Source organism: Alosa sapidissima, chromosome 2, assembly GCF_018492685.1.
Source record: "Alosa sapidissima isolate fAloSap1 chromosome 2, fAloSap1.pri, whole genome shotgun sequence".
Taxonomy (NCBI): Eukaryota; Metazoa; Chordata; class Actinopteri; order Clupeiformes; family Clupeidae; genus Alosa; species Alosa sapidissima.
In genome coordinates, this window is record NC_055958.1 from 10,522,651 (window position 1) to 10,536,721 (window position 14,071).

At 40.7% G+C, this 14,071-nt stretch overlaps 1 protein-coding gene across 2 annotated transcripts in view; it reads right to left on the bottom strand.

Moving 5' to 3' along the window:
• Positions 1-14,071, bottom strand: part of vwa8 (von Willebrand factor A domain containing 8) — a 201,987-nt gene that overhangs the window by 18,443 nt on the left and 169,473 nt on the right. Inside the window, exons 36-39 of one of the 2 annotated variants that reach the window (XM_042065280.1) lie at positions 12,821-12,902; positions 7,577-7,781; positions 4,516-4,624; positions 157-313 (exon numbers count right to left, since the gene is read on the bottom strand). In XM_042065280.1, coding sequence (XP_041921214.1) covers positions 157-313; positions 4,516-4,624; positions 7,577-7,781; positions 12,821-12,902 — 553 coding nt within the window. Of the gene's footprint in view, positions 1-156; positions 314-4,515; positions 4,625-7,288; positions 7,476-7,576; positions 7,782-12,820; positions 12,903-14,071 lie in introns of those variants that run through there. The other variant, XM_042065290.1, reaches the window with a different exon arrangement.

A 14,071-nucleotide genomic window follows, 5' to 3' on the forward strand; every position in this document is an offset into this window, starting at 1 on the left:
AGGAATATGGAGTGCACGGGAACATAGTCTATGTCAATGAAAAAAAAAAACAGTGAAGAGTATGTAAAGTCAATCCTGAATCCTGAAATCCTGTTCAACTTCATAATTCTTTGAGAAGATGTCAATTAAGTCTCCTAGAAATATATGGCACCATACCTCTCTTTAAAAGCCTTCTCCCCCATCTCACGTGCTGCCTGTTTGACCTCATCAGGTACAGCATCCTTCTCCATCTGGGAGACCTGGTAAACTTTGTGTCCAGAATCCAAACGGTAGGGGCCTCCCTTGCCCCCAAGTCCTGCTGTGTCCCTGCCACCTGTCAGCCAAAAAATAAATACAATCGTTATGCAACACCTCAGAGTGAATTGAATCATCCCACAAAGTATTTGGAGGTAGCAGAATAATTAGCAATGAAGAAAAAAGGTGCTTTCAGAAATGTGTTGCCCACTGGATCTGTACCAAAGGAGACCAACATTTCTGGTCTTTTTGTTTTTATTTAGATAGGACAGTGAAGATTGACGGGGTGAGTGGGAGAGAGAGAAAGAGATGGGGTGGGATCGGAAAATGACCGCAGGTTGGATTCAAACCTGGGTCCCCATGGGTACTTGGACCCAACGAATTTATGACGAATTATGTACCCATCATCTGATGGCTACTTTCAGCAGGATAACGTGACATGTCACAAAGTTTGAATTATCTGAAAGTGGTTTCTTGAACATGACCTCACTGTACTGAAATGGCCTCCACAGTCACCAGATCTCAATCAGATAGCGCACCTTTGGGATGAGGTGGAATGGGAGATTCACATCATGTGCAGCCGGCAAATCTGCATGAACTGCATGATGCCATCATGTCAATATGGATGTGCATATGGATGTACTAAATTAGTATCTAAATACAGATCCTGTCATTCAGTGTAATGGATAACACTGGGATAACACTGGTGTAATGGAGAAATTACATAAGACTGAATGATAAAAACATTGCACTGAATGATGAAATGTTTACTTCAACAAGTAAAAAATGGTAATTCCATTGTGCTTCTGGTCACAATAACAATATTTTAGAATGGTGCAGCAAATGACTAACGTTTCAATGTGGTTACATCTTCATCAAAGTCCATGGGAGACAGAGGCGGTAGTGCCCTATTAAGTTAAATTGAAAACACCCTCAAGTACGTAAAGGGGGCCATACCTTCAATTAGCCCACGTCATCCCTAGGCCTACTCTCATTTGAACTAGATGTACCGCAGAGCGGTACAAAATATGACCGCTGCCCAGTCCAGCACATTTTTTCCACAAAAATCACGCTGAAAGGCCTATATGATTCTAACTGTCTCACTAAATTGCATTATCCACACTCAATTCTCACTGGTATCTGCTAGACAACAAGTACCAAAACATGATTAGTTCATAGATTTCACATTTTATACAACCCCACCCCCATCTTGCCTGTTCATAATTCTGAGAAATTCTTGAATTGTGTGCATGTGTGCGTGTACATGTTTATGTTTATGTGTGTGGGTGTGTGTGTGTGTGTGTGCGTGCTTGTGTGTTTGCCTGCGTATGTGTGTTTGTGCATGTGCATGCATGCGTACATATGTCTACTGTGTGAGTATGCGTCATACGTATGATTACTGTGAATGTATGTGTGTGCGTGTGTATCTGTTTATGCACATGTGTGCACATGGAATGGGTTAACATGAGCCCTGGAGGCAAAAATACGGAAAAAATTGGTCATCCTAGGCCAGGGGTGGGCAAACTGCGGCCCGCGGGCCGGATCCGGCCCGCCAAGCACTTTCATCCGGCCCGCTGAGCATTTCATTTGGTTATCAGGCTGCTCGCTATTTTTTTCCTGCGATAGAGACGACGTTGGTTAGCTTTACTGCAAACTGCTTTTCACTCTCCTTAGAGAACGTTTACAATGTTAATGTCAAAACATCATGTTAAATAGAGATAACATCATGTTAAACTAAGTTAACTCTTAGTTATCTCCTTTGCAGCAGATCTAACGTGAACATGCGATCCATTTAATTGGGAACGCGTCTGCACTCACGAGAGAGAGAGAGAGCCGCAGGTTCCAGCTGGCTTGTCATTGTTGATAATTGATATCTCCGTCTTATAAGAAACTTTTAAAAGGAAATCATGAAGGCAGCAGTAGTTCCCACTACTGACCATTTAAAAAGTGTGAGAGGGCCATACCGTAGCAGGCAGAAGATCATTGAAAAATAAACATGAATTAAAGCGACTGTCTTAAAGCGACAGTGCACAATTTATACATTTGTTAAACAGCATAAAATTAGCAGTATTTTTAAGCAATTAATATTTTAAAATAAATATTTTGTCATACTAAATTATAGGCTATAAAAAATGTATTTTTTTTTATGTGTGTGTCGTGGGGGGGTTGTTGTGCGGCCCGCCGGCCAATTTTAAAAACCCAGTATGGCCCTTGAGCCAAAAAGTTTGCCCACCCCTGTCCTAGGGCCTACGGTTCTCAAGATATTCACAGAAAACTGTGTCTGCCCTACCCTCCTTTCGCGGGGTCCAGTACAGCGGGGGGGGGGGGGGGGGGGGGGGGGGGGGGGGGGGATACAGATCAAAACAAAAAACGATGGTTCCATGCTATCCATGTGGGGTTACATGCCCACCAAGTTTCGTGTACCCCGGTCTTTCAGTGTCCCGGGAATCCTTGTTGGTGTACGGTCACTAAATGTACACATTTTATTGTAAGGCCCCCCATGAACGAAAGTTCACAAAACTTGGCATGCATTCGGAGGGTGTCATAATGATCCTACACTTTCAATTTCGTGCAGTTTTGACCATGTCAGCCAGAGATATTGTGATGAAAACACCTAATTTTTTGCTTTTTAATTTTTAACTAGGTGGCGCTATACATGAAATAAGTGGTAATGGGATGGGTTGACATGCCCCCTTAAGACCAACATAAAATAAAATTTAAAGAAAAGAATTTAAATATTTTTTTATTTAAATAAAATTTAAATAAAAAAATAAAGACAATCTATTCTCAATAATTGCTTCAATCATCAGAAAATCAATCTGCTTATCTACGCGAAAAAAAAACTTTTCTAGAAAACTTTGACCTGGCCTAGTATTTCATATTGTTAATTTGGTTTGTGTAGAACAGAAATTCGGTTGCTACAGAAATGTGACATCACACTTTGGTACTCGATAGCGAAAGGCGCATATGAAGCACAACTGAAGACACACCGTCACGATATGTGTGTCTGCAGGATAAATGTCCTTAGGGTTTTTTATTCAGTCATTTGAACAGTATTGGGGTAAGTGTTGCTTTTTTCAGGTTATGTTTTCGATGGTATCCCCTTGTAAGTCAATAGAGAAAGTAATTAACTGTGTATAACTGTTTCGTCGTTGACTATGACACCACAGTGAAGTTAGTTTAACTTTGCCTTCAAATAATTGAGTTCAAATAATAGACAAGTGCAGATGTGTGTAGCCTATACTCTGCTAGGTTCAGTAAAGCATGGTTTAGTGGAATACCTGTTCCATACGGTCTTGTGTGCAAGCAGATTCCTTCAAATGTGCCGCTGACTATCAAAATACCAATGCGCCGTTTGAAGTTGCTAACTATGCTAATTATGTTAACCATGTGACGTTGCTAACTTAGCTAATGTTTTTAACAGTTATGCAAACAATGCTAACTATACTAACCATGTGACTCAGTTAACTTAAACTTTTAACTTAAAGCTAACTTTAGTAGTTATGCTAACAATGTTAACTATGCTAACAATGAGACTTAGTTAACTTAGCTAATGTTTTTAACAGTTATGTTAACAATGTTAACCATGCTAACAATGTTAACTATGCTAACCATGTAACAGCTAATTTAGCTAATGTTTCTTCACAGTTATGCTAACAATGTTAACTATGCTAACAATGCTAACTAGGTAGGGAAGACTTATTTTGAAACAATTGTAGGCAGAGGATACAGTTGATGGGAGTCATAGTTGATTGACACTTGACAACTGACAGTTGGAATAGTTGAGCAGTAAAAAAGTTGGATAGTTTAAATGGACTTTTATTTTGAAACAGTTGTGGGCAGAGGAAGCAGGTGAACAGGATCTGTAGTCTGTAGCGGGAGCGAGGAGTTACTCCGCTGCTAAAGTGTGTGTGTGTGTGTGTGTGTGTGCGTGGGTGTGTGCGTGTAGGTGTGTGTATTTTAATATTCAGTCTACTGCCCAGGAGAGGCACTTACCTTAACAAATCACCAGCGCAATAAACTAGGTGAGTATATATTATAATATAACAATAGTAGCTATACTAAATAACAGACAATTTAAATATAGATAAATGCGTAGTTAATATATTGGAATGTCTATATTTAATCTAGTAATAAAATACCCTTCGGTAATAAAACATCAAAACAGTGGCCTAATGCCCAATCACTCTCTCATTCACACATTATATATATATTTTTTTTTTTATAATTTTGCACGGCAATGTTTCTCCAGAATACCACATTTGAACTCCAGTAACCCACCTGTGCCCCCAGCCCACTGGTTTCCTCCTACATGGGGATCATTGTTGGGGTCAACCTTGCCATGTTTTGGAGAGCTGACATCCAGGCCACTGTCCCTCTGGATAGTAATCTGGGAGGGGAAACGATAAATGTGTGTTTGTGTGTGTTTGAACAGAGTGAAACACTGTTATATACATGTCCCTAGTATGATGGTTGGAACAGTCTATTCCATCTAGCTGGGTTGTCTTAAACTCTGTTGATACATTAAAAGAAAGGTCTGGTCTAAAAACAACCTAGGGTCTTTATGGATGAAGACTAGTGTAAACTTCTGTTGGGGACTTAAACAACGTTAACCAGAGTAGTTCTCCCTGCTGAAATGCTGCTGTATGGATCATTGATCTCTTAGTTTATGGAGTACTGTTGCTGATCGAGAATAATATATAACTTGTAATGATTAAATCACTGTCTTGTCTTATTGTCACTGATAAAGAATTCCACATAATTTGACATCTTTATGTTTGATGCAAAAAAAACAAAAAAGACTTGTCTTGCATCTTTTAGTATCTGGCACCTGTTAAAATATATAGATGTCTGTGCACTCTTACATTACTGAGGTGGACAATCCTCAAGTCCTGCCATGTATTCTTTCTACCTAATTTACTACCTAACTTACCTAATTAGAAACCAACACAAAGGTTGGTTTGGGTTGGTGCCAACTTTACTGAATCGTCATAACTGATGAACATATAACTGATGTACTCCTCCTAAGGTGCATTATGGAAGAAGTTCCTATAAGGGCAGGGACATCCCTCTCCATTTTCAAAAAACTCCTGAAGACCCAGCTCTTTAGAGAACATCTCTAACATCTCTACATAGCACCACTTACAGGTCTTGCTGATCCTAGCACTTACCACCCGTCTTGAACTGACACTCAACTGTTTAAAAACAGCACTCACTGATGCACTTATTCTTACTGTACTCTACCGTTTTTAAATTGTCCTAAAATTGTTGAGAGAATTGCTTTAAAACTTAAACTGTTTACCATGTTGTTGTTGCTTTGGTTAAAAATGTGTCAGCCAAATGTAATGTAAAGTTCTATTAAACTGCACAAAACAAAAACAACAGCAACAACTGCACATACTTTGTCCTCTTGAGGAACCGCGGGTATACATTTCCAGTGCACCCATTTAGATAATAGTATTAGACAACCTTCTAATTTCTTGCCATTGTTTAGTCACAGGTGACCCAACTTGGATAATCACCCTTTTTTAATTGGGGCTTCATTAGTCACAGCACATCATCGCACAATCTGCCAAGTTAGACGTGTGTTAGAAATACATATGGTAAATAAGGCCCATTCGCCTTATTCACCCGGTGGCCAGAACGAGGCTAAAGGGTACACTTGCCATTACACTTCAGTCCAGCAGATGGTGGTGGTAATGCGTCTGCAAACTGCCAAAAAAAAAAGCTCACCGATAAAGAAGGGTTCACTGGCCTGTTCTTCTTCTTCAGTGAGTTTTTCTTGGCAGTTTGCAAACAGAGTGCATTACCACCACCATCTGCTGGACTTATGTGTAATGGCAAGTGTACCCTTCAGCCTGACCGCCAGGTGAATAAGGCGAATTGTTTTTAATGATCTGATGATTATATCTTATAGGGCGCAGGGGCGGAGCCAGACATTTGAAACATTGGGGGCTTAGCCCAGTGTCACACACAGGAAGGCTAAGGGGGTCCAGGGGCATGCCCCCCCGGCAGAAAAATTTGAAAAATAACCCCTTAAATAATGACTTTTTCAGTGAATTCTGTGTAAACTAATGGACACATTGAGACTTTAAAAATGTGAGACTCAAGGTATATCTGACTGGCACTTTGGGTCTTTCAAGAGGGGTCTATAGGCATAGCCTATCTGATCAGCAGGCACTTAGTTAATTAAGCGTTTTTTATGAGTTATGGTTTGTATATTATAGGCTACTATACTATGCTGAGATAACCCTGATGGTATGCTACCTTGTCTCAATACATTTTTACTTTAGCCTTATGGTCAGGTTTAGCACAGCCCCACACATAGTGAACTGACTTGTTATAATGTTCAGTAGAACACATGAAACTAAGTTTAATCCAGGGCTTGGGGGGGAATGGGGGGGGGATTCCCCCCTTCAGTGCTTCACACTAGGCCTATGCGCTCTGTGTCTGAGCTGTCTGTGCACGTCCGCAATTGATTATGTTACTCAAAGGGAGAACACATCAATCACATGGTATTGTTTGCCCTAAAATGCATGAAACATGCAAGTTCAAAATCCCGCCGGTAGCCACGTTACATCTCCGTTTCATATTTGCCTAGGCTACTACAATACTTTAATACCTACAATAAATTAATTGAACGAACTCAACTGACAACAGGTAAATCTACTGATTCGGTCATTGAGACTCTATGAATACAGTACAACAAACTTTCTGTCTTTCTGAAGTTTATTTTTGTATTCCGGGGTACATTAGCCTAATTGCCTAATGTCTTGACAATAGTTTTTCTTACCGGCTTACTGTTTAAACTGACTGTGCCGCTCTGAACTTTCCTGCCAGGTTTATGACGTAAACCGCTACATTTCGGCTCTGGCATTGCCTAAACTCATCGTGTGGGAAATCAGATTATCTGTCAATATTGGGCTTTGAAAATAAGGGATAGCCTATTTGCTCAGTAATAGTAGCCTACATTGTGTAACATTTATAGAGAAACCAAGGGGAAGTTAAATTAGAAATTAGAATCGTTGGAAATTGAAAACACATACAAAAAAAAGATTTGGGGCTTGAGCCCCCGAAGCCACCCCCTCACTCCGCCAATGATAGGGCGGTGGTGGCTCAGGAAACAGAGGAGTGATTCAGTAATCCAAAGGTCACAGGTTTGAACACATCTCCTGAACCTGTCAAAGTGTCCTTGAGCAATACACTGAACATCAAACTACTCTCTATGTGCTAGTTGGCCCCTGAAATGAAATAAATACTGTAAAATGAGAGTTAGGTATCACACCATGTACTGTACCATGTACTAACTCTTCAGACTTTAGAAACAACATGACAGACTGACTTGTATAGGGCGACCATCCTCAGATCCAATCATTCCCCTCCACTCCATCAAGGAGCGCTGCAAGTTGTCTAGTCCAGTCTCCCACAAGCGTACATAGCCTCCCATATCCACAGTCACTACACCTCCTGTTCCAAGAGGGGCCAGCAGCACATCTGTGTCTGACAACTTTGAAATCCAGGCAGTGTAGGGGGACATAGTAGAGGACCTATAAATTCAACAAATGTAAAACCATGTAAAAAGATGTTCCCATATAGATTTTAAGGTTCCTACTAGCTATCCCACATGACATTTTGTCCTATGAAAATGACTAACAAGTGCAACCATGCCTAGTTTTCTTCAGCTTCATGAACTGTGAATACCTCAAGTATTGGCACAAGTATAGTACAGGCCAAAAGTTTGAACACACCTTTTCATTCAATGCGTTTCCTTTATTTTCATGACTATTTACATTGTAGATTCATCAAAACTATTAATGAACACATGTGGAATTATGTACTTAACAAAAAAGTGTGAAATAACTAAAAACATGTCTTATCAAGTCAAGTCGGCTTTTATTGTCAATTTCTTTACATGCACTGGTCATACAAAGAATTGAAATTTCGTTTCTTACTTTCCCATGCAGACATAGACATGCTTTAAATACAGACATAGACATACTATGGACATAGCCATAGACAATAAACATTAAATTAAAGTGCAAGACTGGAATATAGAACATGTATGTATCAAAATAGAAATATAGGACATATATATAAAAAAAAAAAAAAATAGAGGTAGTTGTGTTGTATATTTCTATAGTCTTAACAGTTACATGAAGTTTAAACTTGTGCTTGTGTGACCTGTATATTTACATTGATATGCAGTATGCAGTAATTCAAGTATATCAGGCTTGATGTGAAGCAGCAACACGTTTGGCTGCGCAGTCACAGTGCAGTTCCACATGGCGGTGTTGGGGGAGGGGGGGGGTTTGGTAGACAGGATCCTAGTTTCCTAGGTTCCTGGTTGGCTGGTGGGTGGGGGGGGGCTGTCAGTGATGGGAGAGTGGGTAGAGTGTTCAGCATCCTGATTGCTTGGTGGATGAAGCTACTTGCCAGTCTGGTGGTGCGGGAGCGGAGGCTCCTGTACCACTTTCCAGAGGGCAGGAGGCTGAACAGTTCGTGTGCAGGGTGGGTTGTATCCTTGACAATCATTAGTGCTTTGCGGGTGAGGCGGGTGGTGTAAATGTCCTGCAGGGAGGGGAGTGGTGCTCCAATGATCCTCTTAGCTGTGTTAACAGTGCGCTGGAGGGTCTTCCTGTTCTGATCTGTGCAGCTTCCGCCCCACACTGTGATGCTGCTGGAGACGATGCTCTCGATGGTCCCTCTGTAGAATGTAGTCATGACAGGAGGCGTGGCACTTGCCTTCTTCAATTTGCGCAAGAAGTAGAGGCGCTGCTGGGCTTTCTTCGCCAGTGATGCTGTGTTGGTGGTCCAGGAGAGGTCGTCGCTGATGTGCACCCCCAGAAATGTTGTGCTGCTCACTCTCTCCACAGCATCTCCGTCGATGGACAGTGGTGGCAGTTGTTTGTGGCCTCTCTGAAAGTTGACAACAATCTCCTTGGTCTTGCTGACATTTAGCAGGAGGTTGTTGTCTTTGCACCATTTAGCCAGCAGGTCTACTTCTTCTCTGTAGTGAGCCTCATCGCCCTTAGTGATGAGGCCCACCAGTGTTGTGTCGTCCGCAAACTTCACCAGATGGTTGGAGCTGTGAGTGGTTGTACAGTCATGTGTTAGCAGTGTGAAGAGCAGGGGGCTGAGCACACACCCTTGAGGGGCCCCCGTGCTCAGGGTCAGAGTGCTTGAGGTGTTGTCCCCGACACGTACTGCTTGTGGTCTCTGCAACAGGAAATCCAGCAGCCAGTTGCAGAGGGAGGTACTGAATCCTAGCTTGTCCAGTTTGCTGATGAGTTGTTGTGGTATTATGGTATTGAATGCTGAACTGAAGTCTATGAACAGCATTCTCACATATGAGTCTTTATTGTCTAAGTGGGTGAGGGCTGGATGGAGGGCAGAGCAGATTGCATCCTCCGTGGATCGTTTGGCTCGGTATGCAAACTGGAAGGGGTCCAGGGTGGGGGGTAGGGTGGCTTATATTTCTTAATGGGAGAAGGAATACATTCACAACACATGCAACTCCTTGAAAACTTGATCTTCTATTGTCACTACATTGATGATGTGTTTTTGTTTTGTTTTAGATGTACTGAACCCAACCTTTCTGGAGTTTCATAAATATGTAAACTCCATTAATCCTAACAATGACATTAGAATACAGCCAAAGAGAAATCTCATTTTTGGATGTATTAATTAGTAAAGGGGTAAATGGAGATTTGCATTCATCTATCTTTAGAAAAAGCACATGTCGCAAAACTGTCCTGAAAGCTTTCATTCATCACACCTGATAAACAGGATCTGTGACACAGAAGTTGACTATCAATCTAAATCTGTGGAGATGGCTAAACATTTTGAGGAAAGGGGATACAAGACAGAGGTGGTTCAACAGGCCCAAAGGAGGGCCAACCAATGTAACAGGAGTGACCTACTCATAAAAAGACGGAAACCCAAGAGGAATAATCAAGTCTTTTTTTCCACCAGATACAGTAAGGCAGCTTTGAAAATTAAAAAAACATAATAAAGAGCAATTGGGCCATACTTCAAGTCGACACTTCACTGAAAGAGGTATTTTGTGATCCTCCCTCATTCTGTTTTAGACGAGCACCCACATTAAGAGATAAATTGGTGCAGAGTCACCTTACAGTTCAAAAGAAAAAACACTGGCTACGTAAACTTAAAGGGAATCACAGATGTGGGAACTGCAACCATTGTGGAAATGTAGTTAAAACTGCTACTTTTGTGGATGTATACAAGCTTTACTGTCAATGCCTTTGGCAATTGTAACACTACATTTGTAGTCTACAGATTAGAGTGTGAGTGTGGCTGCTTCTACATCAGCAGAACAAAAAGAAGGCTGAGGGACAGAGTGGCTGAAAATAAGAACGCCATAAGGACAAAAAATCCTGCTTATCCCATGGCGGTCCATTACTCTGCTTCCTCCCTCAAAGTGACGATGGTAGAGGTTGTCCCCAAACCCCAGAGAGGTGGAGACCATCTAATGACCCTTCTCCAAAGAGAAACCTTTTGGATTAGTAAATTTAAGGCAACCTCTTTCCCTGGCCTTAATGAGGAATGTGACTTTTCTATGAAGTATGGACATTTTTGTGTGCTTTTATTGAAATCTATTTCTCTCTCTCCCTTTCTTTCTCTCTAGTGATTTGTCTCTTTGTCAGTGTTTTGTCAATTAATTGTGTTTTGGTAACCTACTAGTTGGTCACATGGTGTGTGACATAATAGGAAGGCTCCACCCACTAAACACCTATGGGTGTCCATTGTCCATTTTAAGCTTTGTTCTACTTCCTGTTTCTATGCCCTGATGAAGGCCAATATGGCCATAACATGTAGGCCCATGTGCTTTTAACCAGTTATTGCCATGTTAAATTAAAGGCTTTTTTATACTTTTCAACTTCAGAGTGCATCTGTATTTTCTGTATCTTTTGTATCATCTGCATCTGTATTTTTTGGATTCTAATTTACAGGTCTTTGAGCAAAATCCTAACAGTGCAGCAACCATTTTCCTGAATTCTTTCTGATTTGATACGGAATGACCCCATACCATAATATGTGTTCTGAAATATGAGTCATACAACGTTGTGTGCACTGCCTCACTGAGACCAGTTTGCAACAGCAGAAAAAAGTGGTAACCCCTTCCTTTTAAAGTCCCCTAAATACTAAGTACTAAGTATATGTACTTACCTAATACCTGCCTTACTAAAATCATAGTATATTAATTTCCGCAGGTTACATGAAGTAAAATACAGAGAAACTACACAAACAATACTAAAATATAGCTGCAAGCAGAGATGTGGGGGCCTAGCAGTACACTAGCAGGAATGGCGTTGCCATGGCATGTGCAAGCACTCACAGCAACTTTCATGGCAATTAGATAAAGAATGGTTGAGATATCAGCTCATTTACTTTATTACAACGCCCCTAGAAGCCAAATTACGGCATTATCCTTGTGCATTCTCACAATCAAGTACCACGTCCCTGTACCAAGTTTGACTTTAGTACATCAAAGCGTTGCTGATATATGAACTCACTTCATTTACTACAGCGCCCCTAGAGGCCAAATGATGGCAATTTCCTATTGTGTCCTCACAATCAGATACCAAGTCACTATACCAAGTTTGGACTTCTTACGTCAAAATGTTGCTAAGATATGAGCTCACTTCCTGTATTGCAGTGCCCCCTATTGAGGCCAGATAATGCCAACTTGCCAGCTAGTATTGTTCAGTTCATGTATATAACATGCTTTACTTGCTACCTGGATAATTTCCGCAAATATTATTAAGGTAAGATGAATGATAAGATCATTAAGCTTTAGCCTACTGTGTTCGGTGGGTTAACTAATGGCATCGCGGCAACGACAGCTAGTTACAGCTGTTGAGCAATCTCTGTGGAAACTATAGAATTTTTGTGCTGGAAAATTTTGTGACGTTTTTCCTTAACTAAGGAGACCATTTAAGGTATTCTGTGCAACACCCTTAAGTACATTCCTTACCTAAGGAGAAATTAAGCCTTAAGGGTCATACTTAAGGGAAAAAGGTGCTTTGTGCAACCGGCCACAGGCCCCCAAAAACACCTTACTGGGTAAATGCTTGGTAATTAGGGGAAAATAAAGGAATGGTTACCAGTGAAGAGTTTGATGACACCCAAGCGCAAAACCATTTCTGCATGTGTTAGTGTGTTCTCTGTACATTTTGCATATGACTACCTGTATAGATCACTGAAATAGTAAACCCACTTTCTACACACATATACACTACAAAACACACTTACATTCCCTTTGTTGTCCCTGAAACTATTTTTCACAAACTTCACAAATTCTGGCAAGGTATACTTTAGCATCAATTGGAAATAAAGGAGCCTTTTAAGACCTTTTTAAAGAAGTAATTGCACCCTGTTTAAGAGGAAAATTCAGTTGTTTTGCCCCTTATTCTTAAATTCTTAATCCGTGCACAAATCCACATACTTTTCCAATGAAAAGATAATTGATATTATTAAGGACAATTTAAGGAGCAAATTATCAGAATATATTTTGTAGTGGGAGGAAGGTAGATTTAACATAAAATATCATTAGAAGTCTGGTTACCTTGGAACAGGGATATATTTGACCTTTTTGGAGTTTAAGTCGGTCACCTCCAAGTACGCAGCTGTCATAGGTGGAGTCACATCTGTGAGACGTACACATTCAAAAGGTTATAGTCTACTCATTACTCACAGTCAAGATTGATGCGAAAACAGATAGAGCAGGAGGTAGGGAAGGAGACCAGAGTAGTGACTTACACCTTCTCCAACTGGCAAATTAACTTTTTGCTAGTTTGTAGATTTACTTTTAGAGAAACAAATTGTGTGAGCACACCATCATGTGGAAACACATTATGGCAGACAGATATTCATAGTAGTGTAAAAGTTATGATTAAGGCAATCATGAATTAGAGGTCCATTGCTGTTTTTTTTTTTTTTTGAGTTGTTCATGACTAACTGGGGCAGTTGACATGGGAGAAGCACATGCAGGGCCCCTGAAACATAGGGACATTATTGGACTGATGCAGAAAAAGGCAGGGGGTTAGATCACATGGTTACACTTTACTTGAAGGTATCTACATACAGTAAGAGTGACATGACTCATGAACGTGTCATAAACATTATAAACAAGTCATAAACATTTATGACATAACACTTCTGTCACTCGCTTCTGTCAAGTGTCGTTTGGTTTTTGTCATGACAAGTTAGGGTTAGGGTTAGTGCCAATCACATACTGAATAAAACCATGGTGCAAGAAAACATGCCTCAACACATGGAGACTTTTTTCTCATTGGGAGAACTGAATGAATGACGTTGAGAAAAACAAAACTGGATGGAAAATATTTGATGTTGCATTCTGGTAACAGTCAGTAGAGTGCTGCACAGTAATTTCAAACATCAAAGGCTTCCTCAATCACATCTTCAAAGGGAATAGTTAGCTCGACAATGCACAACAATACACTGTGGAACTTGCAGTTGCCTTCCGAAATCCACCCGGAGCTTGTATTGCTTGTATTTGCCCACTTTTCTGCCCCTCACGCACAAACAAAATTCTACAGTCCCTGTCATTTGCTGGCATAGAATACTGTCTTGTTCTCAAGGAAACCCACCAGAAAATGTAAAACCTAAGTATGTCTCTAGGTGTAGTGATCTTGGGTCAGACTAGTTTTGCAACCAGAATGATTATGCTCTAAAGAATAGTGAATAAACTTCTCTTCCTATGTCACAGGTGACTTAGTCCTTTGTTGCCAAATTAGCAAAGACATTAGGGCCTTATTGTGTGCAGTGTATGATGTGTGGTGTTTAGTGTGTGTGT